This window comes from Nymphalis io, chromosome 29, assembly GCF_905147045.1.
Source record: "Nymphalis io chromosome 29, ilAglIoxx1.1, whole genome shotgun sequence".
Taxonomy (NCBI): Eukaryota; Metazoa; Arthropoda; class Insecta; order Lepidoptera; family Nymphalidae; genus Nymphalis; species Nymphalis io.
Window position 1 is genome coordinate 1,029,255 of NC_065916.1, and position 26,327 is coordinate 1,055,581.

The 26,327-nt window shown below is 36.3% G+C and overlaps 6 protein-coding genes across 11 annotated transcripts in view; all 6 read right to left on the reverse strand.

The window, feature by feature from the left end:
* Window positions 1-355: 355 nt before the first annotated feature.
* On the reverse strand, window positions 356-1,681 carry LOC126779602 (zinc finger protein 26-like). Its single transcript, XM_050503743.1, has one exon. The coding sequence runs from the start codon at window positions 1,391-1,393 to the stop codon at window positions 356-358; it is 1,038 nt and encodes a 345-aa protein (XP_050359700.1). The 5' UTR covers window positions 1,394-1,681.
* A 5,256-nt stretch (window positions 1,682-6,937) lies between these two features.
* LOC126779570 (zinc finger protein 888-like) lies at window positions 6,938-8,269 on the reverse strand. The gene is made up of 2 exons (XM_050503678.1): window positions 8,192-8,269; window positions 6,938-8,107 (listed from the first exon to the last, which is right to left on the reverse strand). Exons 1-2 carry the CDS (start codon window positions 8,250-8,252, stop codon window positions 6,972-6,974), a joined length of 1,197 nt encoding a protein of 398 aa, XP_050359635.1. The 5' UTR covers window positions 8,253-8,269; the 3' UTR covers window positions 6,938-6,971.
* Window positions 8,269-13,140, reverse strand: LOC126779779 (zinc finger protein 845-like). Its single transcript, XM_050503916.1, has 4 exons — window positions 11,812-13,140; window positions 10,324-11,638; window positions 10,093-10,105; window positions 8,269-9,697 (listed from the first exon to the last, which is right to left on the reverse strand). Exons 1-4 carry the CDS (start codon window positions 12,993-12,995, stop codon window positions 8,325-8,327), a joined length of 3,885 nt encoding a protein of 1,294 aa, XP_050359873.1. The 5' UTR covers window positions 12,996-13,140; the 3' UTR covers window positions 8,269-8,324.
* LOC126779592 (zinc finger protein 260-like) lies at window positions 13,135-14,720 on the reverse strand. Its single transcript, XM_050503727.1, has 2 exons — window positions 14,674-14,720; window positions 13,135-14,533 (listed from the first exon to the last, which is right to left on the reverse strand). The coding sequence occupies exon 2, from the start codon at window positions 14,496-14,498 to the stop codon at window positions 13,383-13,385; it is 1,116 nt and encodes a 371-aa protein (XP_050359684.1). The 5' UTR covers window positions 14,499-14,533; window positions 14,674-14,720; the 3' UTR covers window positions 13,135-13,382.
* A 145-nt stretch (window positions 14,721-14,865) lies between these two features.
* The window catches only part of LOC126779473 (zinc finger protein draculin-like), a 31,863-nt gene continuing 20,401 nt past the window's right edge, over window positions 14,866-26,327 (reverse strand). Inside the window, exon 5 of one of the 6 annotated variants that reach the window (XM_050503473.1) lies at window positions 14,866-15,968. In XM_050503473.1, the coding sequence (XP_050359430.1) occupies window positions 14,881-15,968 (1,088 nt within the window). In that variant the 3' untranslated portion in view covers window positions 14,866-14,880. The other 5 variants (XM_050503478.1, XM_050503476.1, XM_050503471.1 and 2 more) reach the window with 5 other exon arrangements.
* Window positions 22,027-23,957, reverse strand: LOC126779525 (zinc finger protein 585B-like). The gene is made up of 2 exons (XM_050503585.1): window positions 23,837-23,957; window positions 22,027-23,697 (listed from the first exon to the last, which is right to left on the reverse strand). The coding sequence occupies exons 1-2, from the start codon at window positions 23,838-23,840 to the stop codon at window positions 22,199-22,201; spliced, it is 1,503 nt and encodes a 500-aa protein (XP_050359542.1). The 5' UTR covers window positions 23,841-23,957; the 3' UTR covers window positions 22,027-22,198.

Sequence of the window (26,327 nt, forward strand, 5' to 3'; positions counted from 1 at the left end):
AAAGGCGAAATAAAACACCGTTGTCAATATATTACAATATTTAATAATAATATCTAATTTATTACTAGACCCGTTGATCCGGACTATCCCAAAATACAAGAAATATCGAAAATTTACATGAGCTTTCATTAGTTTTTTTTTATTCTTTGTATAATTTGATTGATACTGGTTAATGTCTATACAGCTTGTTTTTTTTTAATTAAATAATTTAATTCCCGACTAGAGGTGACAATTTTTATCAAAATCAAATACTTACTAATAATAATACCTTTATATATAAAAGTTATTTTTTATTAATTCTAAATTACATAAAAATAAAATTGAACACAAAGGCATCAAAGTAAATATATTTTCATTAATGCATTGTAGTTTTATGACTCTTATAATCGTTTTTATTGGAAAAACTTGTCCAACAGATAGAACAAGAAAATTTCCAATCAGGATTATGTAGTTTTAAATGTTGTTTCAACGTTTTCTCGTATCGATAACACTTTTTACACAACGGACATACAAAATTTCTCTCTTGAGTGTGTGTTGCCATGTGCTTTTTTAAATGATATCGCTCCGAGAATGTCTTCTTGCATATATCGCACGCAATATTCTGTGTGTGATCCTTAACCACGTGCATATTAAGAGCGTGTCGAGTTTTAAACACGCAATTGCAAGTATCGCAAGTGAATGTAAAAGAGATGCCATGTGTTTCCTTCAAATGCTTTATCTTCTCGTAATGATGTTCGAATCTCGCCAAACATTTGTGACATTTGGCCAATTTATTTTTACCTAAATTTCCGTGCAGTTTGTCATTATGGTACTTGAGTTTTGATACACTCGGAAAGGTTTTTTTACATTTGTCACACGGGTATGTGCCGTTGCGATGGCTTTGGAGGTGCGTCATCAATCTCTGATAAGACAAAAATCCCTTCCCGCATAAGTCGCACATCGCGTTACTGTAATGTACGCTTATGTGTTTGTTTAAAAGGAAGAAACTGTGAAATGTTTTCGAACAAATGTGACATTTGAATATTTCGTTAGTCGTTTCTAAGTTAAACGAAATCATTCCGACGCCAGCGTCTGTGAATACGATCTCGTGTACATTTGCCAAATGATTTTGAATATTTTCCAAGCTTACAAACGATTGGGCACATATCCTACATTTCAAATTCGATATGTCCACTTTGATTTTTTTCTTGCCTTTCTTTAAGATATCCTTTAGAATTTCGTTGTGATTGGGAACAACGTGGCTTCTAGAATGTTCCAGCAACGTGTGAATTTCAAATGACTTTACGTCACAAAATAAACATTTGTAGGAGCTTGGAAATAGTAAATACGTGAACGGCGTGACCGTTGTGTTTACTAAAATATGTGCTGCATTTATTCTCTCAGCCAGCGTCATCGACCATTTACTACTTCTCGGAAGATCTTTACGCGTCACTGAAATGAAACATTATCTTTATGAATTTAACAGTAGGTACTTACTTTCTAATATACTTCATTTGAAATACAAATAAATTACACAGTCTAACAATCTTTGGTTGGTTATTAACCTTAACATTAAAACCTTTTTAGAGAAACAAAATTAAAAATCACTTAAATCTACAACCGTTAAACTATTTACAAACATAAGTGAACACAATTTCTATCCAATTTGTAGACATATTCCATCCTATATAAAACATACACTTTAATTAGAATGTCAACCATTAACGTCACTACAAGTATGCCATTGCCTCATATGTTTCGTAAAATCATTTTTATCGTGGAACCCAGAAGAACATTCTGGACACATAAATTTAAAAACCGTGTTGTGACTTCTCATATGTTTTCGTAGAGTCATTTTGTGCATGTATGCATTTTTACACAATGGGCATATAAAATTTCTTTCACCGGTATGTCCACGCATGTGCTGTTTCAATTTCGACTCTATTCCAAAGCATTTTGAGCACACTTCACATTTAAACTTCTCGGTGTGATACCTCGTCGTGTGTTCTGTCAAAGCACGTCGTGTACTAAAATTTGCTTTACAAATTTGACATGGAAAACTCCTTGTTATACCATGAACCTGTTTTAGGTGTATCATTTTACTATAATGCTCCTTAAACGTTTGGGAACAAAGTTGACATTTCTTTGGCTTGACTCTTTCTTTGCCCTTATGAACGATTTCGTTATGATATTTCAATTGACTCTTTTTTAAAAACACGCGTTCGCATTGCAGACAATTAAATTTCTTAGTCAAATGCGTTTCTCGATGTTTCATCAATAAATGTTGATTAAGAAATCCGGCGCCACAATTTTCACATACAACCTTACCTACATGACAATTCATATGAGAATTTAATAACGCAAACGAATAAAAATCCTTATCGCAAACATGACAATTAAAAGAACCATCCTTGACCTCCATGTTGTATTCCGTCATCCCATTACCGGCTGGCAAGAATTGTTTTTTATGTTCCATTTTTAAATGATCGCGAATTGCGTTTAAATTCGGATACGCGCGGTTGCATAACCGACACTTTAATTGTGATATATCCACTTGTAATGTTCTCTTCCCTTTGGATATATACTTTTCTAGAACAATACTTTTATCACTTATTTCGTGAGTTGACGTGTGTTCTAATAAAGCAGAAATTTCTGAATAGTACTGCATACAGAATAAACATTTGAAACAAGAGCCCATGAATATAAAGGGTCTCACTGTCGTGTAAATTAAAAACAAAGCTGCATTATTTCTCTCTGGTACTGTCATTTGCCAAATACTTGTCTCAAAGCTCGATCTACGGCCTGTGAAAGAAAAAACATCTTGACAATGTATTCATATGAAAATACACTCAAATGGCAACTTATAACGGTAACTTTTCTAATTAACCTATTGTCGAAATACTTTGATGACATTTGACAATCATATACTCAAAGCAATGTGGGATACAATAAAAATACTCAATCATTAAAACTGACATATCTCACAACCAAACAATTAATTCTATATCCTAACTGAGAACAATAATTATAAGAACTAAGGATTGATTATGACCTCGGAACGGCAATCGTTTACGTGTTTATTAAATTCATTTTTATTTAGAAATGCATCGCCGCAATACGTATGACTATTGAATTCTCCATGAATTCGCACGTGTTTCTTCAAACTTTTCTCGTGCCCATACGTTTTCTCGCAGATTCCGCAAACGAAATTCCTCTCACCAGAATGCGAGGACATGTGTTTCTTAAGCGTTGTAATGCAACTGAAACTTTTTTTACAGACTTCACAGAGCGTTTTCTGTGTGTGAAATTTGTTAGTGTGTGTAGTGAGGGCCCTACGACTCGGAAACGTTGATTTGCACAAGTCACAAGTATAAGTGAATGTGATCTCGTGAACGTCTTTTAAATGTTTTAATTTCCTAAAATGTTCGCTAAATCTCTCTGGGCAGTGCGGGCATCTGAGCATTCTTATATTCGTCGCGCCTTCATGCGCCTTTTCTACATGGTATTTTAGATTTGAATGTGTGGTATACACTTTATTGCATCGATTGCACGGATATCCACCAGGCGAGTGAATTTCCTTGTGCTGTATAAGTCTTTGATGCGTCATAAAACCGGCGCCACAAGTCTCGCAAACAGCATTACTGAAATGCACGTTCATATGACGATTCAAGAGTATAAATGTTTGGAAGATTTTATTACAAATATGACATGATAATTGTCCGTCCTTGGAACTCAAATTATAAGCAACAATACCATTACCGGATTTAGTGAATACTTTATCGTGTTCAAGTTCTAAATGTCTCCTTATTTGGTCAAGATTCGAGAAATTTTTGGAGCATATTTTACATTTCAAATCAGATATATCAACTTTGACAGTACGCTTGCCCTTTGGTAAGAGGTCTTTGAGAATGTCCGCGTGGCCGGGCATATCATGAGTAGAACTATGTCTAAGCAGTGAGTTTATTTCAGAGTGTTCCTCGGAACAGAAAAAGCATTTGAAGAAATATCGACAGTAAACAAAGGGTCTTATCGTTGTATTCTCGAGCAACATCGCCGCGTTTTGTCTTTCGGATATTGTCATTTCCCAAATACTTGTGAGTACTCCTTGACGTCCAGAAGAACACGGTCCTGAGAATGCAAAATGTCCATGTTAAATTGATTGGCCCATATTTTCGATCACTTGTTTATTTATTTAACAATACAAACAACAAAATAACAAATAAATTATGGCACTAAAAAAACCACAACAGTTTGAGTACGCATCCGTCTATATATTTACATACAAAATATGCTATAATTGTATTATATAATACATCTTATTTCTCGTCTTGTCCTGTTATTTAAACTATTTATTAAGCAAGAAATCATGTAAAAGTTGGTCGCTGTCCGTATTTATTGTAGACATGTGACGTATATACTGAAACAGGCTTTAATACTAGGTATCGACTTGGACGTCTCCTAAGTATCATAACAGAGTAAGAGTATACGCGTATCGATTATTTTAAAGGATCGCGTACGCGACGCGGACACTTCTAATACTCACAGAAACATATTAATCTGTTGGACTCGCAAGACATATATTTGCAAGACGTTAGACGTAAATATGCGATCCATAATAATATACTGTACTTCTTTAATTCATAAACGAGCTTATTTGTTATTTAAATTAAAACTCACTTTCAATAAGTGGATAATTGCATTGTTTATTTTAGTTTAGAATTAAATTTTTAGTTTCATAACCGTTTTACGCTTTACTGTAAATATTTGTTACTTAAATTGTGTATAAATATATGAGCCAAAATATAATAAAATAAAAGCGTTTTGAAATTTGCAATAAATTAAGATAAACGCTTAAATAAATTACGTTCTTATATTAAATAGTGCTGAAGGATAGGCCCCGGGGGGCGTGTCTTTAACTGTGACGTCAGAGGGGCGTGATTTTGGTTCGAGGTGAAGAGGGGAACGTAAGCGGGCGAGAGGAGACAAGGGCAGGCACTAGTTATTATATTTCTGCTTGGACTCTCGGTTGTGGCAGATATCTCATAAATATTTCAGTTGCTCAGTCTTGATTCTTTTGTTCTATAAGCCACACCTACTGTGGGCAGCATCGATCCCCGCCACTGCTTATAAAATCAAGCGCTCAGTCGAGTGTCGATTCGATTCAATCGCCAAGCATCTCAAGATGCTCTCTACGGCGTATTTTGAGAGAGCTAAACGACACGGTAATCCGCTGATAGCGCAGGCCTGCACCTACACCTCCCTCAGAGGTAACCTCCCACACACACTCAGGCGTCCAATGCACGTCCAGGACGACAAAGACGTCAGAATAACTGTCGCAAACGCTCCCTTCGAAGGGAAGACACACTTACACCGTTTCCGCCAGTGGAAACGAGGTCCCCGACTTATGACATCACGAAATCGGTCGTGATTTAGTACGGTGCTTCCACCCTCAGGATGGACGTCATGTAGAGCCCGAGACGGCTCAAAATTCAAGGCGGAGTCTAGTACTCACCCCAACGCCCGGTGACGCTGTAAAGGCCAATAGGGCCAACAGTATACATTCATTCAGAAAAAAAAACCGGTGTGGATTCATTCGCTGCTCAGTCGTCGGCAGTGATGCCAACTTGAGGGTTTTCCCCCAATCTGGGGGAATCAAGGTGTCCAGGGGTTTGTTTAGAGGGAACATTTATTTAAGGGGTCTATTATTCAAGATTTTTTTTCCTTAAAAAAACGTACGACTCTATACAATTTATATTACACCTCGAACGCAACCAACAAACTAAACTAAATATAAACTCCTAGTGTGGCTATAACTGAAATATCAAAAAACTATAATATATTGAGATTGAAACAATAGCTCAACGGTCAGCATGCTTGTACAACAGGTAGGAGGCCCGCCCGGGCTCCGATTTCTGGTCACACAATGAAAAATAATAATCGTTTAATTTCATTGTTATCATCATTATTATTAGGTCATTAATTAATGTATGTAAAATGCACCCGCATAACAGCAGCTATTTTATACTACTTGAATATATTTTTAATTTATATTTGCAATTTCCTCTCAAATCGAGTGTACAACAAAAAATTTAGGGGTAATGTAGGAGTCTTAATTGATGAACGGTAGCATGCGAAAGCGATCCCGTGGCGCTCATCGTTAAGACGGAAAGGGTACCGCTGGTTTTTAGTGGGTATTCCGATGTTCGGGGCGCACTCGGCGCATTGGACACTGGCGAGCCCCATATTTCCTTCCCTCCACTGTTCCCGTGGCGGAAACGCGTTATGCGTTTTTCCAGTATTAAAAAAGGGGTCTTAATCGATATATAGGGAAATTTGAAGTTGGTACTAGGGGGAATATTCTGTAGGAGTTGGCATCACTGGTCGTCGGTAGGTAAAGTAATTGGTTTCGAAGCAGCGCACTTAAGTTCTTTCGATACTATTTCTATTTGCTGTCGTTATTTTATTGAGTTGTGTTAACTCCTGTGTGGAAATTATCAATTGTTTGTCCTTTGAAAATTATGTCGAGTTGATGAGATATTGTTAGGCTTGAGTTGATTTTGAAGTAAATTACTTTTTGTGATTAAATGAAATTTTTCTCTAATGTGTAACATTTCTCATTCCTAAATATACATAAAGAAATATATACATATGTATGTATGTATTTAAATACACTTATCGTGATAGTATTTATATTTAAATTGTTTTGCTATTTAAAATGATTTAAAGCAAATGTTACCACGCTTGTTTCCGAAAATAAATGTTAATTTTGCTTATCTTTAACCATGTTAAAATATATTTTTGAATAAAATAATGAAGTTAGATAAAATTCGGTTTAATTATAATTAATTAATAAAAATATACTCGTTAAAGGTTGATGAAATTGATGCGTGACATGAAAATAAGAACAATCACAATATTTATATCACTAAATTTATTTCTCACATATATTAGGTACCACTAACCCGTTTAAAATTTAAATAACGTACAACTAATCAATTTACAAGTTCTGACCCAAAGTTCTTAATGATAGTCCTAAACTGCCACTGTGGATGCCACTGTTTCATATGTTTATTGTAATCGTTACGATTATGAAAACCGCTACCGCATTCACAGCACGTGAACTTCAATACCGGTCCATGCACACGCATATGTTGGCGCAGCGTCCGCTCGTGCATGTACGCTTTCTGGCATACACTGCAGTAGAAATTTCTTTCCCCGGTGTGCCCACGCGAATGCATCTTTAACAGCGATTTCGTTCCGAAACACTTTCCACATACTTTGCATTGAATCTTTTGGGTGTGTTGTTTGGTCGTATGTTCCGTCAAAGCTCTACGAGTTGGGAATATCGCTTTGCAGGCTTGACACTCAAATGTAAAAATGATTCCATGCGCCTCTTTCAAATGTGTCATCTTTCGATAGTGCTCTGAAAATCGTTCCAAGCAGTGCGGACATTTCAATGGTTTCACTCTCTTCGCATTTGACATCTCGTGCTTCTTGAATATGTGGTACCTTAATTTCAATTTTGTTGGGAATATATCTTGGCACTTGTCGCATTTGTGCACACCATTCTGGTGAACTATCTTGTGGTTAATAAGACGCTGGTGTGAAATGAATCCAAGTCCACATGTTTCACAGACAACACTGAAATGTGCATTCATATGTCTGTTCAGGAGAAAGAACGAATTGAAGGTCTTTCCACATTTATGACATGAGAGAACACCATTGTTCATGGTCAAATCATAAGCCATGAGACCGTTTCCAGCTGTATTAAATTCTTTTTTATGCATGACTATCAAATGCTTTCTAATATCGTCGAGGTCGGAAAACTTCTGGTCGCACAATTTGCACTTTAGGTTAGATATATCAACTTTGATGACTCGTTTGCCTTTCCTTAAATACTGCTTGAGGAGACTTGATCTATCCGGTACCGAATGAAAAGCTGTGTGTTGCAATACCGAATGAATCTCAGGAAAGACTTCCGTGCAATAAAAGCATTTGAAATTTGCTTGCTGATAAAAAAATGGTTTGATCGTTGTCGTTTCTAAGAAGGTCGCGGCATTTAATCTTTCGTATATCGTCATTTGCCAAATGCTTGTTCTTGGCGTCGGCCGCTCAGTGTCCGGTGTTGCTGTAAACAAAAACTTCTTTAGAACTTCTTTCTTCAGCTTTCTACATATCAGTGCAGTGCAGCAGCTATAAAAACGATACTAACCTAACGTGGCTTGCTTTACAGTAATCAAATTAAACATAATATAAGCTAAAGTATATAGCATTCATTTAATAAGTATAATTGAGATTAATTATCTTTATATTTTATTATGTAATTAAAAGAATCAGTTAAGTACTCATTGAGAAATATTCAGATGGGTAGCCAAAGTTGTGCGACCATTATAATCTTCACCGCAAATCGTAGACACTTCCCCAACGTCATGGGATTTGATGTGCTCTTTCAAATTCTTACTTCTTGCGTACGCCTTTCCACAGATCTCACATTTAAAATTCTTGTCACCAGTATGAATCACCATATGTCTGGACAAACAATATTTCGAGAAAAATCGCGAATGACAAATACCACACTTGTGGTTTCTTTCCTGCATGTGAACAGATCTTATATGCACCAACAACTGATACTTAAGATCGTACTCTCGGCCGCAGGTTTCACACTTGAACAATTCAGAACTTTGATTGTGGACGATACGCAAGTGCTTTGTTCTCTGATAGTTCGAATTGAATCTTTCCGGACAAATCGGACACGTTCGTGGATATTGCTTTAAATGTACGCCTCTCGTGTGCATTGTTCTCTTTGCAGAATTACTGAAGACCTTGTCGCATATTTCACAGGGATAATGTCCGATTTTATGTGTTTGCAAATGCCTCTTTAGGAGATGCAATGATATAAAAACGGATCCACATATTTCACAGCTGTAATTATTGAAGTGTTTGCTCATGTGTATTATCAGTAAACGTAGCTTGAGGTAAGTTTCATTGCATAATTGACACTGGAAAATGTCCTCTTCCAATTTAAATGGAATAATATTATCTTGAAAATCAGGATCTATTTTAATGCCATGACCTTTCAGGTGAACTTTTAACGAATAAATATTAGGAGAAACTGATTGACATAATTTGCATTGCAAAATTGTAACGTCTACTTTTAGATTTTTATCTCGGACTCTGTTATTCAGTTCTTGTCTGAAATCCTTAATTGTATGAACCCCCGTTGAATGCTCTCTTAAAAGAACTGCCTCCAGGAACGCTTTTGCACAGACAAAACATTTATATTTGTTACTGGCATGAATGAAGGGATACACGTACGAAAATTCAATAAGAGTTATTGCATTTTGCTTCCATTTATGATAGTCAAATGTGTTCCTTTTTTTTAAGTTACCACAAGGTCTATTTTTCACAGTTTTTACATTAAATACAACCGATTTTATACCACTTTTCTGATCTGGTATATCATTTAGCAGCAAAGGTTCTTTTAACATGGAAACTGTGGGTAATTTTATCATTTTAATTTCTTTCTTTTCACACGTGTTTAATTTTTTATCTGTCTGAATATCATCTTCCTCTAATCGTTTATTTATTACTTCTGTATCGTCTTCGTATTCACAAATAAGATTTTTAATATTAATTGGATTCTTTAGAAGCTTAAGTTTTATTTCACAGCCGTCATCGTCTTTTAATAAAATCGATGAATTTGTTTCTACGATGATGCCTAAAAAAGAATGAATGTATCATTGTAATGTGTGTATTATTATTGAATATGTATCGTTTGTATATTTTACATAATGTATAAAATAAATCGGAAATCGGATATTATCTGAAACGGTGTTCATTAAAAAAATAAAATACTTGAACAAAAGCATTTATTGTCCAAAAAATACATTATATAAATAATATTTTAGCTGCGAATTGTTAGAAAATTATTATCATTGGATCGTTAGCTAATTTGATTTATTGTGTTTTAATATTATAATATCGATATAAATTAATTTTAAAGAATCTGGTAAACTTCATTCTTCATCATAATAATATTTAGAAAATAAGATATGCTTGCAAATAAAAAAAATCCTAAGACCTTAAGCATATATGATTTACATCAAACGCGACGCGTCGAATCGCGCTGCAGCAAATTTTACAAGTGGTAAAGCCAATTTGAAATGTGAACACAATATTTAAAGCCCATATTTACATAAGGAACGTTGGCTGCATACGGTAACATAAAAATATGTACTCTAATTATTGTGTAGAAAAGTTATTATTCCTTTGCAATATACAAAATGCGCTGCCGCGTGATACGATTTGGCTAGTGTGATGTGAATCGTACGTAACCTTTTAAACTACTTCGTGTAACCTCAAATGGTCTTTCAAATTCTTTCTCCGCAGGAATGCCATGCCGCACATTTCACATTTATGATTTTTTTCGCCTGTATGTATAACCATATGACGTTTTAGAGTTTCTTTATTGCAGAACCTTTGCAAACAAACTTTACACTGATGGTTTCGCTCCTGCAAATGAACCGATCGTGTATGACAAATCAAATGATATTTGAGATTGAATCCGCGACCGCAGGTCTCACATTTATGTACTCTGGTCGATTGATTGTGTACGTCTTGAAGATGGATCGTTCGCCTGTAATTCGAATTGAAACGCTCCGGACATATCGGACAACGGCGAGGGTACTGTTTGAGATGAACGCCTCGTATATGAAGCGATCTCTTATGAGTCGTGCTGAAGACTTTGTTACATCTATCACAAGGGAAATTGCCGGTTTCGTGAACTTCTAAATGCTTCTTTAAGAGTCGCAACGTCATAAATCCTGAACCACAAATTTCGCAGCTGTAATTATTAAAATGGACACTCATATGTATAACGAGTATACGGACTTTTATAAATAATTGGTCACATATAACACACTTATAGGAACCATCCTCTTCTTCTAATTTAAACGGTATCATGTTATCCTGTAAATCTGGATCTATAGGTTTCTGATGGTCTTCTTTCAAATGAAACTTTAGCTGTAATAAATCCTTCGGCTTCACTGAACACAATTTACACATCAACTCGCCGACATCTACCTTCAACACGTTCTCCCTTCGATTATTTAGTAATCTTTTCAATGGTGCAAACGTATGATTTTCATTCATATGTTGTCTCAAAAGAGAAGTTTCGAGAAAAGGTTGAGAGCAAATGAAGCATTTAAATTTATTGTTCCCATAAATAAATGGATAGACGGTTGAGAATTCGAAAACAGTTAATGCATTCTGGCGATAGTCAGCTTGCTTTTTCATTATTTTCGGTGTGGGTAAGACAGAGATGACACTTTTGACTGGCGTTACACTTCTCCTTCCCAGTGAGATTGGTGACGGGCTACGGGATGGCGTATTATTTCTTACAGCAGGAGAAGTTGGCATATTAGACTGGCTCTTAAGGCGCAATTTTCGAAAAGCTGTCACTGTCCCCAAAGGTTTGCAAAGACTTCGATCGTAAGCCACTTGAAACAGTGGTACTATCCGTTTTGCCGGCGTCTGTTTTTCCGTCGATATAGAGTCCATTCCTAAAAACAGAAACAAATTCTTTGTATTTTCACCCGAATATCTCGAACATGCAGTGTATTTAGGTGTTATTATTAGGTGCAGATTAGTCCATACCCAACTGTAGGTGTGTATCTTGATAATGCTCGTTTTAATCTAAATAAAATCATTTAGAAGCAAATATATTTTGAACCAGGTAAAGAGTTCATTAACGCTTACATAAAGTCGGTATAGATATAAATATTAGCCCAAACGACACAAAGGAAATATACCTATAATATAAATTATGACAACAGATTTTGGAATTCATTCGTCTTAACCGATGGATGATTAACTTTGACATGATGCTTTAAGCTGCATTTCTGAACAAACGATCCACCACAAATCGTGCAAACGAATCGCCTATCGTTTTCGTGTATCCTCATATGCTCTCTCAGAGTATATTTTCTAGCGTAGGCTTTCTTGCAAATATTACATTGAAATTTTCTTTCACCGCCATGCCGAATCATGTGTTCCTTTAATTCCGATTTTGAATAAAATTTCCATTCGCACACATCACAAGCGTGTCTTTTCATTTTTAAATGCACTGTTCGTACATGCACGCCAATTTTCCCGCTCGACGTAAACACTTTCGGGCACAGCGAACATTTGAATTCTTTTAATTTCATACCGTGTATCGTTGAAATATGTTTGTTCCTTTGAAAGTAATTTCGAAATGTCTCAGGACAGTACGGGCACCGGTGACGTTTGACTTTCTTATGTACCGTAGCGTAGTGCTCATTTTTCGCATTCATAGATCGAAATACTTTATCACAAATTTCACAAGCAAAGGCTCCTGTTTCGTGAGAGAAAGCGTGAGTCCGCAAACGATCTGGTGTCATAAAACCTGAGCCACATTGTTCGCAAATAAAATTTTGATAATGCGTGTTCATGTGATGATTAAGAGTTTTGAACTCATCGAATTTTTCCTCACAAATAGCACATGGAAAGTTATTCTTACTAATTTTAAATGGCAGAACACCATCTTGCGAGTTCATGTCCAAGTTTGCACCATGTTTTTCGATTAAATGTGTTTTTATATTTTCGAAATTATTTATTCGCGTAACACATAGTTTGCAACTCAAATCTGATACGTCTGCTTTAACTAATTCATGCTTTTTAAGTCTAGATAATGCCGCTTTTACTTGCATCAATGATTGTGAATTATGATCCAAACTATTATGGTGCCTCAGAATAGCTGGATCAGTAAATTGTTGGTCACAATAAAAACACAAATATAAATTCTTCATCCATCTAAATGGGCAAATCCTCGTGTTCTCTAACAAAATACTCGCATTTTTCTTCTTTGCCTTTATAGCATCTGCATCTTTCATTTTTTTCGCGTTCTCTATACGTGCCTCCGCATTCAAAGTAAGTACGCCAATATCGCCGACGATTTCACCTAAAAATGATAAAACACGTGCATGAGCGTGACGCATTTATACAAAAATTACATGCAAATATATATAAAATATTGCAATATTACGCGATATTGCGGATTATTATTTAGAAACCGCTCAAGCACGTGCTTTTATCGTTGTCCCGCTTATTTATAAGCTTTTAGCTTTATCCTTCGACATTTTGAATATTTGATATATTTTTAAGGTGTACGCGTAATAAAACTATGTGAATTCAATACATACTTTATTACTACAGAACATTTGAAATTGTATGCAGTAAAAGTCCATATTATATTTATAAATAACAAGGGTTCACACTAAAGCTTAAAAAATATATTCTAAGAGCAAATATGGCTATTTTTGAAAGAGATTATTGCACTTTGAAACTCAGAAAACAATACTTTTATTTATTTTATATATTTATATTTAAAAAACATCGGATTTAATTTGCATGGGATGATGGACCGTTATGTGTTTTTTCAAGCTACATTTTTGAATGAAAGATTGCCCGCAAACAGGACACACAAATCGCCTGTCATTATTATGAATTCTCATGTGTTCGCGTAAAGTCTTTAATCTAGCGTAGGATTTTTTACAAACATCACATTGATATATTCTAGCACCCACATGCTTAACACTATGCTCTTGCAATTCGTAGTTACTAAAGAACTTCATTCCGCAGACCGAGCAGGCGTGATTACGTTCCTGCAAATGGAGAGATCGTATATGAGCGGTCCGTCGACTACAAAGATCGAAAACCTTTGGACAAGATGGACACGGAAATGATGCTGTTTTTTCTCCGTGAACTGTATTCAAATGTTTCATTCTATATTTGTACGCAGAAAACTTCTCGTCGCATATAGGACACTTATACCTCTTATTTAAACGGTGGACTTTAACTATATGGGTGTAGAGCGACGCATATGACTCCAGCGTTTTCCCACAATGCTTGCAGGGGAAATCCCGCCTTTCATGCGTCCGCGAATGATTGAGCATACGCTGAGCTGTAGCAAAACCCTTACCGCATGTTTCGCAAATGAAATGTTCATAGTGAGTGTTCATATGTTTATGGAGACTAAGGAACGTTTCGTACCGTTTCCCACAAACCTGACAGCAATGTTCGTCTTTAATCAATTTATAAGGAAGAATCGATTCACCGTACGCACAGTCCAACACTTTCCCATGCTCCCGTAAATGTGATTTCAATGAAACGTAATTATTAATATTAATGCCGCACAATTTGCAGTATGTGATTGCAAAGTCCATTTTCAGAGGTTCATATTTTTTCAACTGAAACATTAGACCGGAGTGATCTTTTTGGGTATGTTCTCTTAATTTTTCCGGTTCTAAAAATGTGTTCTTACAGAAGAAACATAAATATGATCCTTTTCCATATTTAAAAGGGTACGCCGTACATGAGCTCATGATAATTGTTATGTTCTTTCTAAAAGCGGCACGCCTGTCATTCCCCTCCGTTCTCCGCTTAATTCCATCTGCCTTGATGACTGACATGTATGTGTTTCTCTCTACACTTATGTCCATTTCTCGTTTATTCTCAACATCAGCACAGTTTCTTCCTAAAAATAGAAAAATATCCGATAAAGGCTATGTATTCCCTATATTCAAATTTACAGCAACAAATAATATCATATCTCTGTTTCAGTAAAAAAAAATAAACAATTTCAATAATAAATAATATTATAAGAACAAAAATCACCTGATGTTTTTCAGAACCGTTTTAAAGATTAATTAGTTATCAGAAACAATATATATATAATATAAACATTTTGAATTAGATGTATCGGCCTTATATATTAACTTCCGTATTTATACTTTAACTTCCACGGTAAATAAATATTGATTTGATTTCGAAATTAAGATATGTTTGTCTTAATCGTTTCTATTTGTTAAATATAATAAAAAATTAAACTGCAATCTTAGTAGGTTCCGCGGTTGGATGGTGCGTTCTCAAATGACTTTTAAGACTGCACTTTTGGATGAAGGCATTATTGCAATATTCGCAAACAAATCGTCTATCATTATTGTGTATCCTCATATGTTCCTTTAACGTCCTAGCTCTTGCGTAGCTCTTTTTACAAACACCGCACTGATATTCTCTCAGTCCCGAATGCTTCACAAGATGATTCTTTAACTGTCCAGCGGTCACGAATTTACTCGGACAAAAGTCGCACTGGAATTGCTTATGTTTTATATGAACGTTTTTAATATGCTTCGTTCTCTGGTCGGACATAGCGAAAATCGCTGAACACAAATGACATGGATATTCCACGGTTTGGTTATGAAGCTGTTTCAAATGTCTCAAACGATCGGAATAACGTTTAAACGATAAGTTACAATACGGGCATCTGTAGCGATTTTCTGGCGCGTGTGTTGTATTTATGTGATAATTTTTCAACGCTCGTGTATCGAATATTTCGTCACATTTCGAACATTTGTGTTCCATTTCATTTGATTCGTGAGTTAACTGATGAGCTTTCAACCGATGAACGGCGGAGAATGATTTCCCACAGTGAAAACAAATATTATTTGGATAATGTTGATTCATGTGACTATTCAATCTAGAGAACAAAGAGAAACGTTCATCACAATGTGTACAGAGCATTTCTTTATTCTGAAGAATGAATGGTGTAACACCCAAGCTCAATTCTTTATGTATCGGCTTTTGGTGAACGCTTAGCAAATGCTCTTTAAGCTGTTCCAAGCCGCTCATGCTGTCGTGACAAATAACACATTTAAGATTACTTATTTCTATTTTAACATTATCGTATGGCCGTGCGTATCTCATGGCTTCGAGACGATTACTATGTTCCTGAGCATGGTTGAAAACATCCTGAAAATGACCGAACGTCCTCGGGCAGTGCGAACAAGCGAAAGCACCGCGTTTCCATCGGAAAGGACAGGCATTCGAGTATTCTATTATAATTGCCGCGTTATCTCTATGATCGTTATAGAACCTGCGTCTCCGTTTCCAATTAACTGTCTTGATCGTATCTAAAAACAAAAGAAAATCTACTATCAAAAGACTAGCAATGTACGACTGAAACGCAATTAAAGCTTATTCGAAATAATATCTTTAAAATGACCTAATATATATTAAATACGTAAATTTACTACAAGTTACGTAAAAAAAATATCGTTAAATAAGTAAAATTATACCTTTTGTAAGGATATATAACAACACAAAACCGGAGTTTCTTTAAAATAAATAACAGTTAAACAATTGTAATTCCTTTATTTCTAAAATATATTATTATAAATTCGTGGCAACTTTTTTTCTGTTATGTACTATCCGCATATGAGAATACCGAGACGTCCCACTTCCGAACACAGATGGGCACATACTGCAACGATATTCCCTTTTTTGTCCATGAATTTTGTCCAGATGTTTTAATCTCGAATGGCAAGATTTGAAAGTCAAATCACATATAGGACAGCGATACCGCTTTTTCGGACCGTGAGTAATGGCGACATGCCTATTTTTGACAACATGATTTACAAATACAAGGTCGCATTTAGGACACGCAATTTTTCCAGTTTCGTGACACTTCTGATGAGCTCTTAGCTTGTGCTTGGCAGAATATCCTTTTCCGCAAGTATAACAAACAAAACTCTGATAATGTTCGTTCATATGGCTAAATAAATTCATATAGCTTTCAAACAATGTGTCGCAATGAACACAGCGATATTCGGAGCTAGTCAAAACGAATGGAATTACACCATCGTTATATTTTGAGTTGAAATTTTTTTCATGATCCGTTATCAGGTGCGTTTTTAAGACCATTAAACTTATACAACTTAAGTCACAAATGCTGCATTTTAAATTTGTTATATCAATTCTAAGCGGAAATGAATTCCGAACTTCTGCTTTATGGAAAATTAGAAGTTTATCGTGCGCTTGGCTATGAGAACGTATTTCACTAACATTTGCGCATATTTTAGGGCAGTATGCACACATAAATTTTCCACGCATCCACCTAAACGCCACCGCATTTGAACATTCGAGAAGCAAGGCGGCATTTGCTTTATCTTCCGTAGCTCTTCGCGCTTTTTTCCATTCAATTTTTACTGTTATTTCTGTTGCGACACCATCGCCTAAAAATAAAAAAAAACAATTCTTGTATATTTCATTCCTTCGGAAAATTTTCATTCGTTTCAAGAACATTATCATGTGTCAATATGTGCCTTTTCAATTTCGATTTGCTTACAAAATACCAGGAGCAATTGGGACAATCATATCGTTTTTCAATTGGCTTATGAGTTAGACGAATGTGCGCTGCGCGTTTACAGCTCGTTTCGAACGATTTACCGCACGTAAAGCATTCATATTTTTGCTTCTGTTGAGCGTGTCCATCAACCAAATGCTTCGCTCTTGCGTAGTAAGTCGTAAAAACTTCGGGGCAATGTGGACATGTGTATCGAACTCCTTTTTTGTGAACTTTCGACCTATGACACATTCTAGCGACCCTCGTTTCTAAAATTTCATCACACACCCCACACGGAAAACTACCGGTCTCATGTGATTGTACATGCGTTCTAAACCGTGATTTGGATATAAACGCCTTCCCGCATGCATCGCAAATGTAGTTTTTAAAGTGTGTGTTCATGTGTTCATTGATTTTACAAAAACTTGTAAAATGAGCGCAACATATTTGGCATTCGAAACCGTTCGAATCGAGTTTAAAAGGCAGTATTCCATCGTTATAATCATGATTTAGGGTTTTATCATGAACGTCCATTAGGTGTTTTTTCAAAGAATCTATGCTTTCTATCTTACAATTGCAAATCCTACAATGTACATCAGATACATCTACCTTAACCATATTATTTTCGGTAAGTTTAGAAAATATTCGCTTTGTAGGTGCATCGGCAATGTGGAAAGTGGTAACGTGACCGCGTAAAAGTATTGGATCTACGAATTTAACATCACAGTACGAGCAATAATACGCGCTTTGGAACCAACGGAAGGCCCAAGCAGTGGAACATTCGAGAATCGTCATTGCGTTTCTACGCATCATTGTCTTTGCTATTCTTTTCTCCGATTCCTCTGGCAATTCGTTGTTTGCTCGCCGTCGTCGTCGTTTCTGCCTGGCGCAAACATTCTCCTTTAACTTCCTAACCCGTCTAACTTTAACCCCCTCTGAATCCGCAAGAGCGGGACCTAAAAAACAAAATAATACTTTGTTACTAGCTTAGCACCAAAGCCCCCAATACATGCAACTACCTAAATTGTTTACTTTTTGTTCCTCGTAACACCATTCTAATGACAAAGTTATTATTTCCGTGAAAATAAAATAAACCGTGAAAACTTTAAATACTTTTATTTATAAAAAAAAATACTGTTAACAGTGACTTGAGCAAAATACTGTCAAATAATCTGTACATGTGTTAATTCAAGGTGTATTCATTCATTTAACTCGGGATGATTTGCACGCGTATGCGCTAAAAGCAACGACTTCTGTTTAAACAGAACTCCACACCATTTGCAGCTTAGATCTTCATGAATTTCCAAATGCGCCCTCAGCGCTCTATTTCTCTTAAATGTTTTACCACATATTGTACAACAGAGGTTGCGCTCGCCCGTATGTTTAACCATATGTCTTTTTAATTCGTAGCCAGTTTTAAATAACCATTTACAGAAGGGACACGCAAAGTTTCGCTGTTGAGGAAAATGTACTGATCTCACGTGTATAGCTCTTTTCCCACTGGTTTTGAAAGATAATTCGCAATGAGCACATTTATACAATACTTCTTTTTCCCTATGTTCTTTGTTTAAATGATTCATTCTTTCATAATAGCCTTCAAATCTCATGTTGCACTGTGGACATTCATAGCGCGGACCCTTAGCATGGGCGTGAGCTTTATGATAATCTCGGGCAGCACGCATCGTAAAAACTTGCCTGCATTTATCACATGGAAAAGTACCAGTTATATGAACCTCTGAATGCTTCCGCAAACGTGGTGCCGTCATATACCCTTTACCGCATGTAGCACAAATATAATGTTGATAATGAATATTCATATGCTCATAGAGCTTTAGAAAATTGTTGAAGGACTCTCGACAAATCAAACATTTCCACGCCTCCTTGTCCAAGAAGAATGGTAGGACGCCATCCGGGTGAGACGTATCGAAGTCAAAGCCGTGGTCAATTACATGATTACGCATTTCGTTAACCCCTTGAAAAGGCATGGCGCATATCCTACAGGTAGCTTCGGTTACATCAATATTTATAAGCGACATTTCCTTGAATTTGCTATATATATCTTTAACGCAGTGATGAGTTGAACAAAGTCTTATGTGGCTTCTCAAGTCAGTACATTCAATAAAGTTATCCTCACAATAGGCGCATTTAAAACGATTCCTTTTCCACCTAAACGGACAAAGAGTCCAGCATTCGAGTATGGCGCTCGCATTTTTCTTAGTGGCCAGCCTTGCCTCGGCTCTTGCGCTTCTTTGATAACGTTTTTTTTCTGTAACTCTTAACGGATCTTCTATATTTAAATTTTCAGACGATTCAAGTTTTAAAGCGGCCTCATTTCCCATTTTACCGCGTTCTCCTAAAAAAGAAAACTTGTGTCAATTCTTCCACCGTCCAAAGAAAATAGAAGCAACGCATGCGTCTTTTATAACGTGCCATCCGCGAGATAATTTGCAATATTGCCAACATTTCCTCTTTAACCTTTGATTTTTAGTCAATTAACGTAATAAGACTGCATAAAAGATCGTAATATGCTTGAAAATAATTTAAAAAAAACACACTTTCATTTTCAGAATAATTTAATTAGGATTCACTTAATTCGTAATAGAGATTATCCTAGTATTATGTTATTAAGGAAACTTAATATTTAATTCACTGTTACACTTATATACTTAACATTCGAAAAACTGTCGAATCATTTAAAAATATATTTACAACTGTCTATAAAACAAGTGACGTGGCTATCGTAAACTTCATCAACATTTATACAGAAACTAACAAGATATTAATTAAAAGGATTTTTGGAAATAGAATCGATTAAACTCTTCTATATTCTAGAATTTATTTAACTCGCATTGGAACATTTATATGTTTAATCTATTTTACATGAACCAACAAATTTGTGTCAACTATTTAACGTGCTCGGAAACGTTTAGCGATTATATATACATAGAACTCTATATGCATTTGATTTAATATGTATACTGTATATTTCTTTTAATAAGTAAAATACATAACGATATGACAGACTTCTATTATAAAATGTAAAATTAATTATAATTTTATACTTCACAATCGTATTATTTATATCACTCGAATGAAACTTTTATTATAATTTCACTACTATCTTTTAATAGTAAAACTAAACTATCATCGAAAGTTTTATCGGAATCGATCCTACAATTTCCATATAGAATATAACATAACCGAACAAATGTTTAAGTACCGTATAGCAGTATGAGATCACTCAAGTTATATAGTAAATTAGTACACTTAAAATCATAATATACACATGATGATTGCGAAATATTTATATCGATGAATATAATGAAATGCATAATATCAGACGTGAAAATGTTTCTTGGCTGTATGTTTATCGAGAGACAGTTTAGTAGCGAAACCCCTTGCACAGTGAACACAGGAGAATCCAAAATCTAGCTCCTTTTTCGTTCGATGAACTTTCACGTTGTGGTGATATTTCTGAGAGCGAGTCTTGAACATCATATGGCATGTTGTGCATTCGTACATTTCCGCTCCCGGCTTGTAGTTATGTGTCTCCATTAGGTGACGTTTTCTTAGCTCCCATGTCGCGAACCTCGGTTTCTCTTTGCAATACACACACATATACGGAAGCGTCGTGTGCTGTGTCTTTATGTGAACATTCCTCTCTTCTAAAGTTGAAAACGTTGCGATACATCTGCTACAATTGTATTTGTTATCGTGGGGTATTTTCGTATGTGCTCTAAGAGCGACTTCCGTGATGAAGCCTTCGCCGCATGTATCACAAACGTAATTCTGATAATGTTCCGCTGTGTGTTTCTTCAGAGATATGAAATCCGAGAATTGTATTTTACATATGGCACATTTCCAATTCGAGCCGTCGTTCAATTTGAACGGCAGGACGCCGGGTTGGACGTCAACGTTAATTGGCTGTTTATGATCATTTTTGAGGTGTGTCAAAAGTTCGTCGAGTGTGTCTATTTGCATGAAACAAAGCTTACATTGTAAATCGGTTATGTCAACTTTGAGAAATTCTTTACGTAATTTCCTACTGAAAACGAGTTGTATATCAAAGTTTGCATGTCTCGATGCCATATGAGCTCGCAAACCGTTCGGGTCGTTAGACTGAACTCGACAGAACACACAATTGAAATTTTGACCCCAAGTCCTGAATGGACAAGCGGTTGAGCATTGAAGGATAATTTCAGTATTAAAACGATGTTTTAGCGCTTTCCCGAAACGCGGCTTGTACGTCGCCTTGTAGCATTTGAAATTACGTTCGTGCTGTTTAAGTCCATGCTCCGATAGAAACGTAGCCCCACATTTATCGCACGTGAAAATTTTCGCATGACTCCTTAAATGGCCGTTAATTTGTGAAAATTCAGGGAACGTTTTCTCACAGTCGAGACACATCCATACGCCCGATTCGTTCTGCTTATACGGCAACACGCCGAACGGTACATCGAAATTAACAGTTTTACCGTGATCGCGAGACAAATGACTCATAAACTTTTCTACACTCTGAACATCTTCCGCGCACATATTACATTTAAAATGACTTATATCGACTTTTAGATCGTCTACGACTTTATAGAATGCGCTATTAAAATCAGCATTTATATGTTTAGATTTGACATGGTCTCTTAAAGCTTCCATAGGTTCAAATTCGTCATGACAATAAGAACATAAGATTCTATTAAATCGAGTCTTAAAGGGAATAGCAGTAGAATGTTTAAGAATCAACACAGCATTTCGCCGTTGTGGGTTCTGCTTAACGGATCTTTCGAATAACCCTTTTTTTGGTTTACTTTCTTTTTCTTTGAGTCCGTCAATATCCCTTGTGGACCCTAAAAAAAAGAAAAGAACCACATCATTATTTCATTCTATTGCATATTAATTTTAGGTTCTTCAATCATGACAACATAACTGTCGTCGCGCTAAATTTTCACAATAAAATTTTGTATTTAAACATGATTACTATTTTCATTTCAATCATCAAGCATAAAATATTTAAAGGTGGACATATTATACATCGAAATGCTTTTTTGCGACGTGTTTATCTAGAAATAATTGAGTGGTAAACGCTTTAGGGCAGCTGTGGCATGGGTAATTGAGTTCGGTGTCTTTTTTTATTCGGTGAGTTCTCGCCATATGGTTATATTTCCCCGATCGTGTTTTAAACGATTTCTGACAAGTCGCACACTCGTATTTATCAGCGCCGGTCTTGTAATTGTGTACTTCCATTAAATGTTTCTTTCTCAATTCCCAATTCGCAAAACGTGGCTTATCCTTACAGTAAACACACATGTACGGTGTCGATGTGTGCTGTGTTTTCACGTGCACATTTCTCTCCTCTAACGTAGAAAATGTAGCCACGCAACGACTGCAATTGTATTTGTTTTCGTGAGGTATCTTAGTGTGCGCGATCATGGCTGATTCGGTTATGAAACCTTCCCCGCAAGTATCACAGACATAGTTTTGGAAATGCTCTGATGTATGCTTGTCTAATGAGACGAAGTCTTTAAATTCATTCGGACACATTGTACACTTCCAAATCGATCCGTTGTTCAGTTTAAAGGGCAAAACGCCTAGCTGGGCGTCGGAATTAATAGGCTGCTGGTGATCGTTTTTTAAATGGTACGTGAGTGTTTCGAAATTTTCCATCGGCATGAAACACAATTTGCATTGAAGATCGGTTATATCAATTTTGAGAAACTCCTTTCCTAATTTCTTATAAAACGCCGATTGAACGTCATAATTCTCATGTCTCGTCGCTACATGACTGCGTAGGGTGCTTGGATCGTTAGTCTGAACCCTACAGAACACACAGTTGAAGTTACTTTTCCAAGTTCTGAAGGGGCACGCTGTTGAACATTGAAGTATAATCTCAGCATTGGTTCGCGGTTTCAAAACTCTACCATTACGTGGCTTATAAGCCGTCCTAAAACATTTAACCTGTCTCCGATGATCCCTTAAAGCATGATCAGAAATAAAAGTCGTACCGCATTTATCGCAACTAAAATTCATGAAATGCGTAGCAATATGGCGCTTAAACTGTATAAATTCTATATACGTTTTATGACAGTATACACACACCCAATGCTCGGATGCGTTTTGTTTGTACGGTAAAACACCAAAACGCGCGTTAAATTTAACCGACTTATTATGTTCACGGGATAAATGTCCCATTAGTGTGTCGACATCTTGAATGTCTAAGTTACACAATTTACATTTTAAATTTGTTATGTCAACTTTAATCAAGTTATCTTTCGTCCTATAGAAAACGTTTTTAAAGTCAGAGGTTACATGTTCGGTTTTCATATGATATCGAAGTATCGTCAAAGTGTTATATTCGTCGTGGCAATACGCACATAATATCTGACTAAATCGGGTCTTAAAGGGGTAGGCAGTCGAATGCCTGAGTATAAGTTCAGCGTTACGACGCTGCGGCGTCTGATATACGAGTACTATTTTCTTTTTCTCACTCTCACTCTCCCTACGGCCACGAATTTCCAATGTGGACCCTAAAAACAAAAAAAGAAAATTGGTCAATGACAAACCAAGTACCGTCAAGCCGCATCTAACTCAACGGGAGTATTAAAACATATACACTCGCAAACTATTCATTTTTTTTTTATTTACGAAAATGCACAAAGAATTTACCCATTTATTACATTTAGACTAACAGTGTTACTTCCGGGTGGTTGGTTTTCGTGTGGCTCTTTAGGCTCACTTTTTGTGCGAATTGCTTGTCACATACGAGGCAAATGAACCGCTTATTTTCGCTGTGAGTCCACATGTGCTGTTTCAAGCTCTTGTCTCTTGGGAATAATTTCATACAAACGTTACATTGATATTTCTTTTCTCCTGTATGACCAGATTTATGTTCCTCCATCTGTCTTTTGGTGCTGAATTTAAGACCGCAACAGCTACAGACATAACTATCGTCGCTGTGATTTAATTTAAAGTGACTGTAAAAACTCCTTCTAGCATCAAACGTTTCCCCGCAATCCGGGCACTCGTACGTTCTCTTTTCCCGCCCGTGCACTCCGACTAGATGTTTCTGTTTGCCTTCCCATGACATAAATCTCTCTCCGCAACTTAGACAGCAAAAGGCCCAGCACGGTTTCGATATCTTCAAATGTTCTCTCTTCTCTTCCAGGGTAGGAAAATCCGTCCAGCACTTTCTACAAACGTGATTCCCCGTGTGGTTACATCGAATGTGATATTTCAAGGCCTCGTTGGTCAAATAGGTTCGACCGCATATATCACACGTGTAATTCTGGTAATGCGAAGTTGTGTGTCTGCATAATTTCGTCAGCGACGCCATTTTCTTGTCGCACAGAAAACAAACCCATTTTTCGGTGTCCATTCGATAAGGGTGCATTCCAATGTCGAAATTCGTGTCAATTTTCGCAACGCCATGAACATCGCGGAGGTGTTCGGCAATTTCATCGAGACTATTGCACGGTGTCACGCAAATTCTACATCTCAAATCTGTTAAATCAACTTTAAGGTACTCTTTCCCTTTACCGCAGTGAGCGAAGGCGGTGGACACTGTGAATGATTTGTGCAGTTCGTCTAAGTGATTTCTATACTCTTTGGGATCTTCGAACTCTTCGCAGCAATAGACGCAGAGCATGGCCTTGCCTCGGATTCTGAACGGATACACGGTTGAAAACTCCAACACTAGTTCAGCGTTGCGCTTTGCCATCTGTGTATGACTGACTGACTCCATGTCTAGAAAAGAAAGAAAAAATCCCTTTTTGACTCATTAATTCTCCTGCAGCGTATATTTTTCTGTAACGTTTGAATATTTGAATAATAAATCAATCTAAAATAGTCATTCCAATGTTTTTCATAATCTCGTGTTTTCCATCACATAACTAAACATTGCTCTCGATAATTTTGTGTTCAGATTTATTTTCATTACAAAATTATCGATATAAACCTTTAGATTAAACGGAAAGAGGAATTGATATGTATTTCGTACCTGTTCCTTTTGTTTTTATGTATGAAATTATAAGTAGAATATAAAAATAACTAAAAAAAAGCAGTAGTTAAGTGCATTTTCATCTGTCTATATTTATTCTGTATTCAAATTGACGTTACGCTCTACAACCGTTTATCGTTGTCTATGCATAGTATTTTATGATATAACATATAAATAATTGTTTAGAATATCAATTTATCTATTAAATCTATTCAGAAATATATCTGAATTACGTACTAATAAAATTCAAAAGATTTGCGTTTCGGGATGATGTACTTTCATATGAGATTTATAACTAACACGTTGGTTGAACTGTTTATTGCACAAACTACACTCGAATCTTTTAAATTCACTATGTATCCACATATGTTGATTTAAATTCGCCTTCCTCGGAAACGATTTAGAACAAACGACACATTCGAAGAGCTTCAATCCTGTATGGATAACCGTATGCTGTTCAAGGTGTCGTTTCGTGCTAAACTTTCTCCCACACCAGGAACATACGAAACTTATACCAGCGTGGGTGGTCGCGAAATGAACTCTATACGAATTCCTCGACGTGAATACCTTCCCGCATTCCGGACAACAATGCGTCTTCCTCGCTTGACCGTGTACGCTTATCAAATGCTCCTCTTTAGCCGACCATTTCATAAATCTCAATGCACAAACGAAACAATGATACGACCAGCATTTAGGTGAGGACTCGACGTGCTCTCGTTTCGCTTCCAATGAACTGAATGTCTGCCTGCATCGTCTACAAATCCGTTCGTTCGTTATATGAGAGAATCTCATGTGCTGCTGCAGCGAACCGTTCGTCGTGTACGACTTCCCGCACTCCTCACAAGTGAAATTCTGATAATGAGACGACATGTGCCGACTTAGTTGGCGTAAGCATGGAAAATTCTTATCGCAAATCCCGCATAAAAGCTTATCGTTTTCAAACTTAAACGGTTGTATACCCAAATGAAATTCAAAATTGATCTTTTGCTCATGTACGTCATTCAAATGTTTAGCGATTTCGTCAAGTTTCTTAAAGGGCTTCTTGCAAATTCGACAACGTAAGTCTGTACAGTCAACTTTCAAATAACCTTCGTAGGCGCAGTGCGCGAATGCGGTTTCCACTTTGAAGGTATCGTGTTCCTCATCCATATGCTTTCTAAA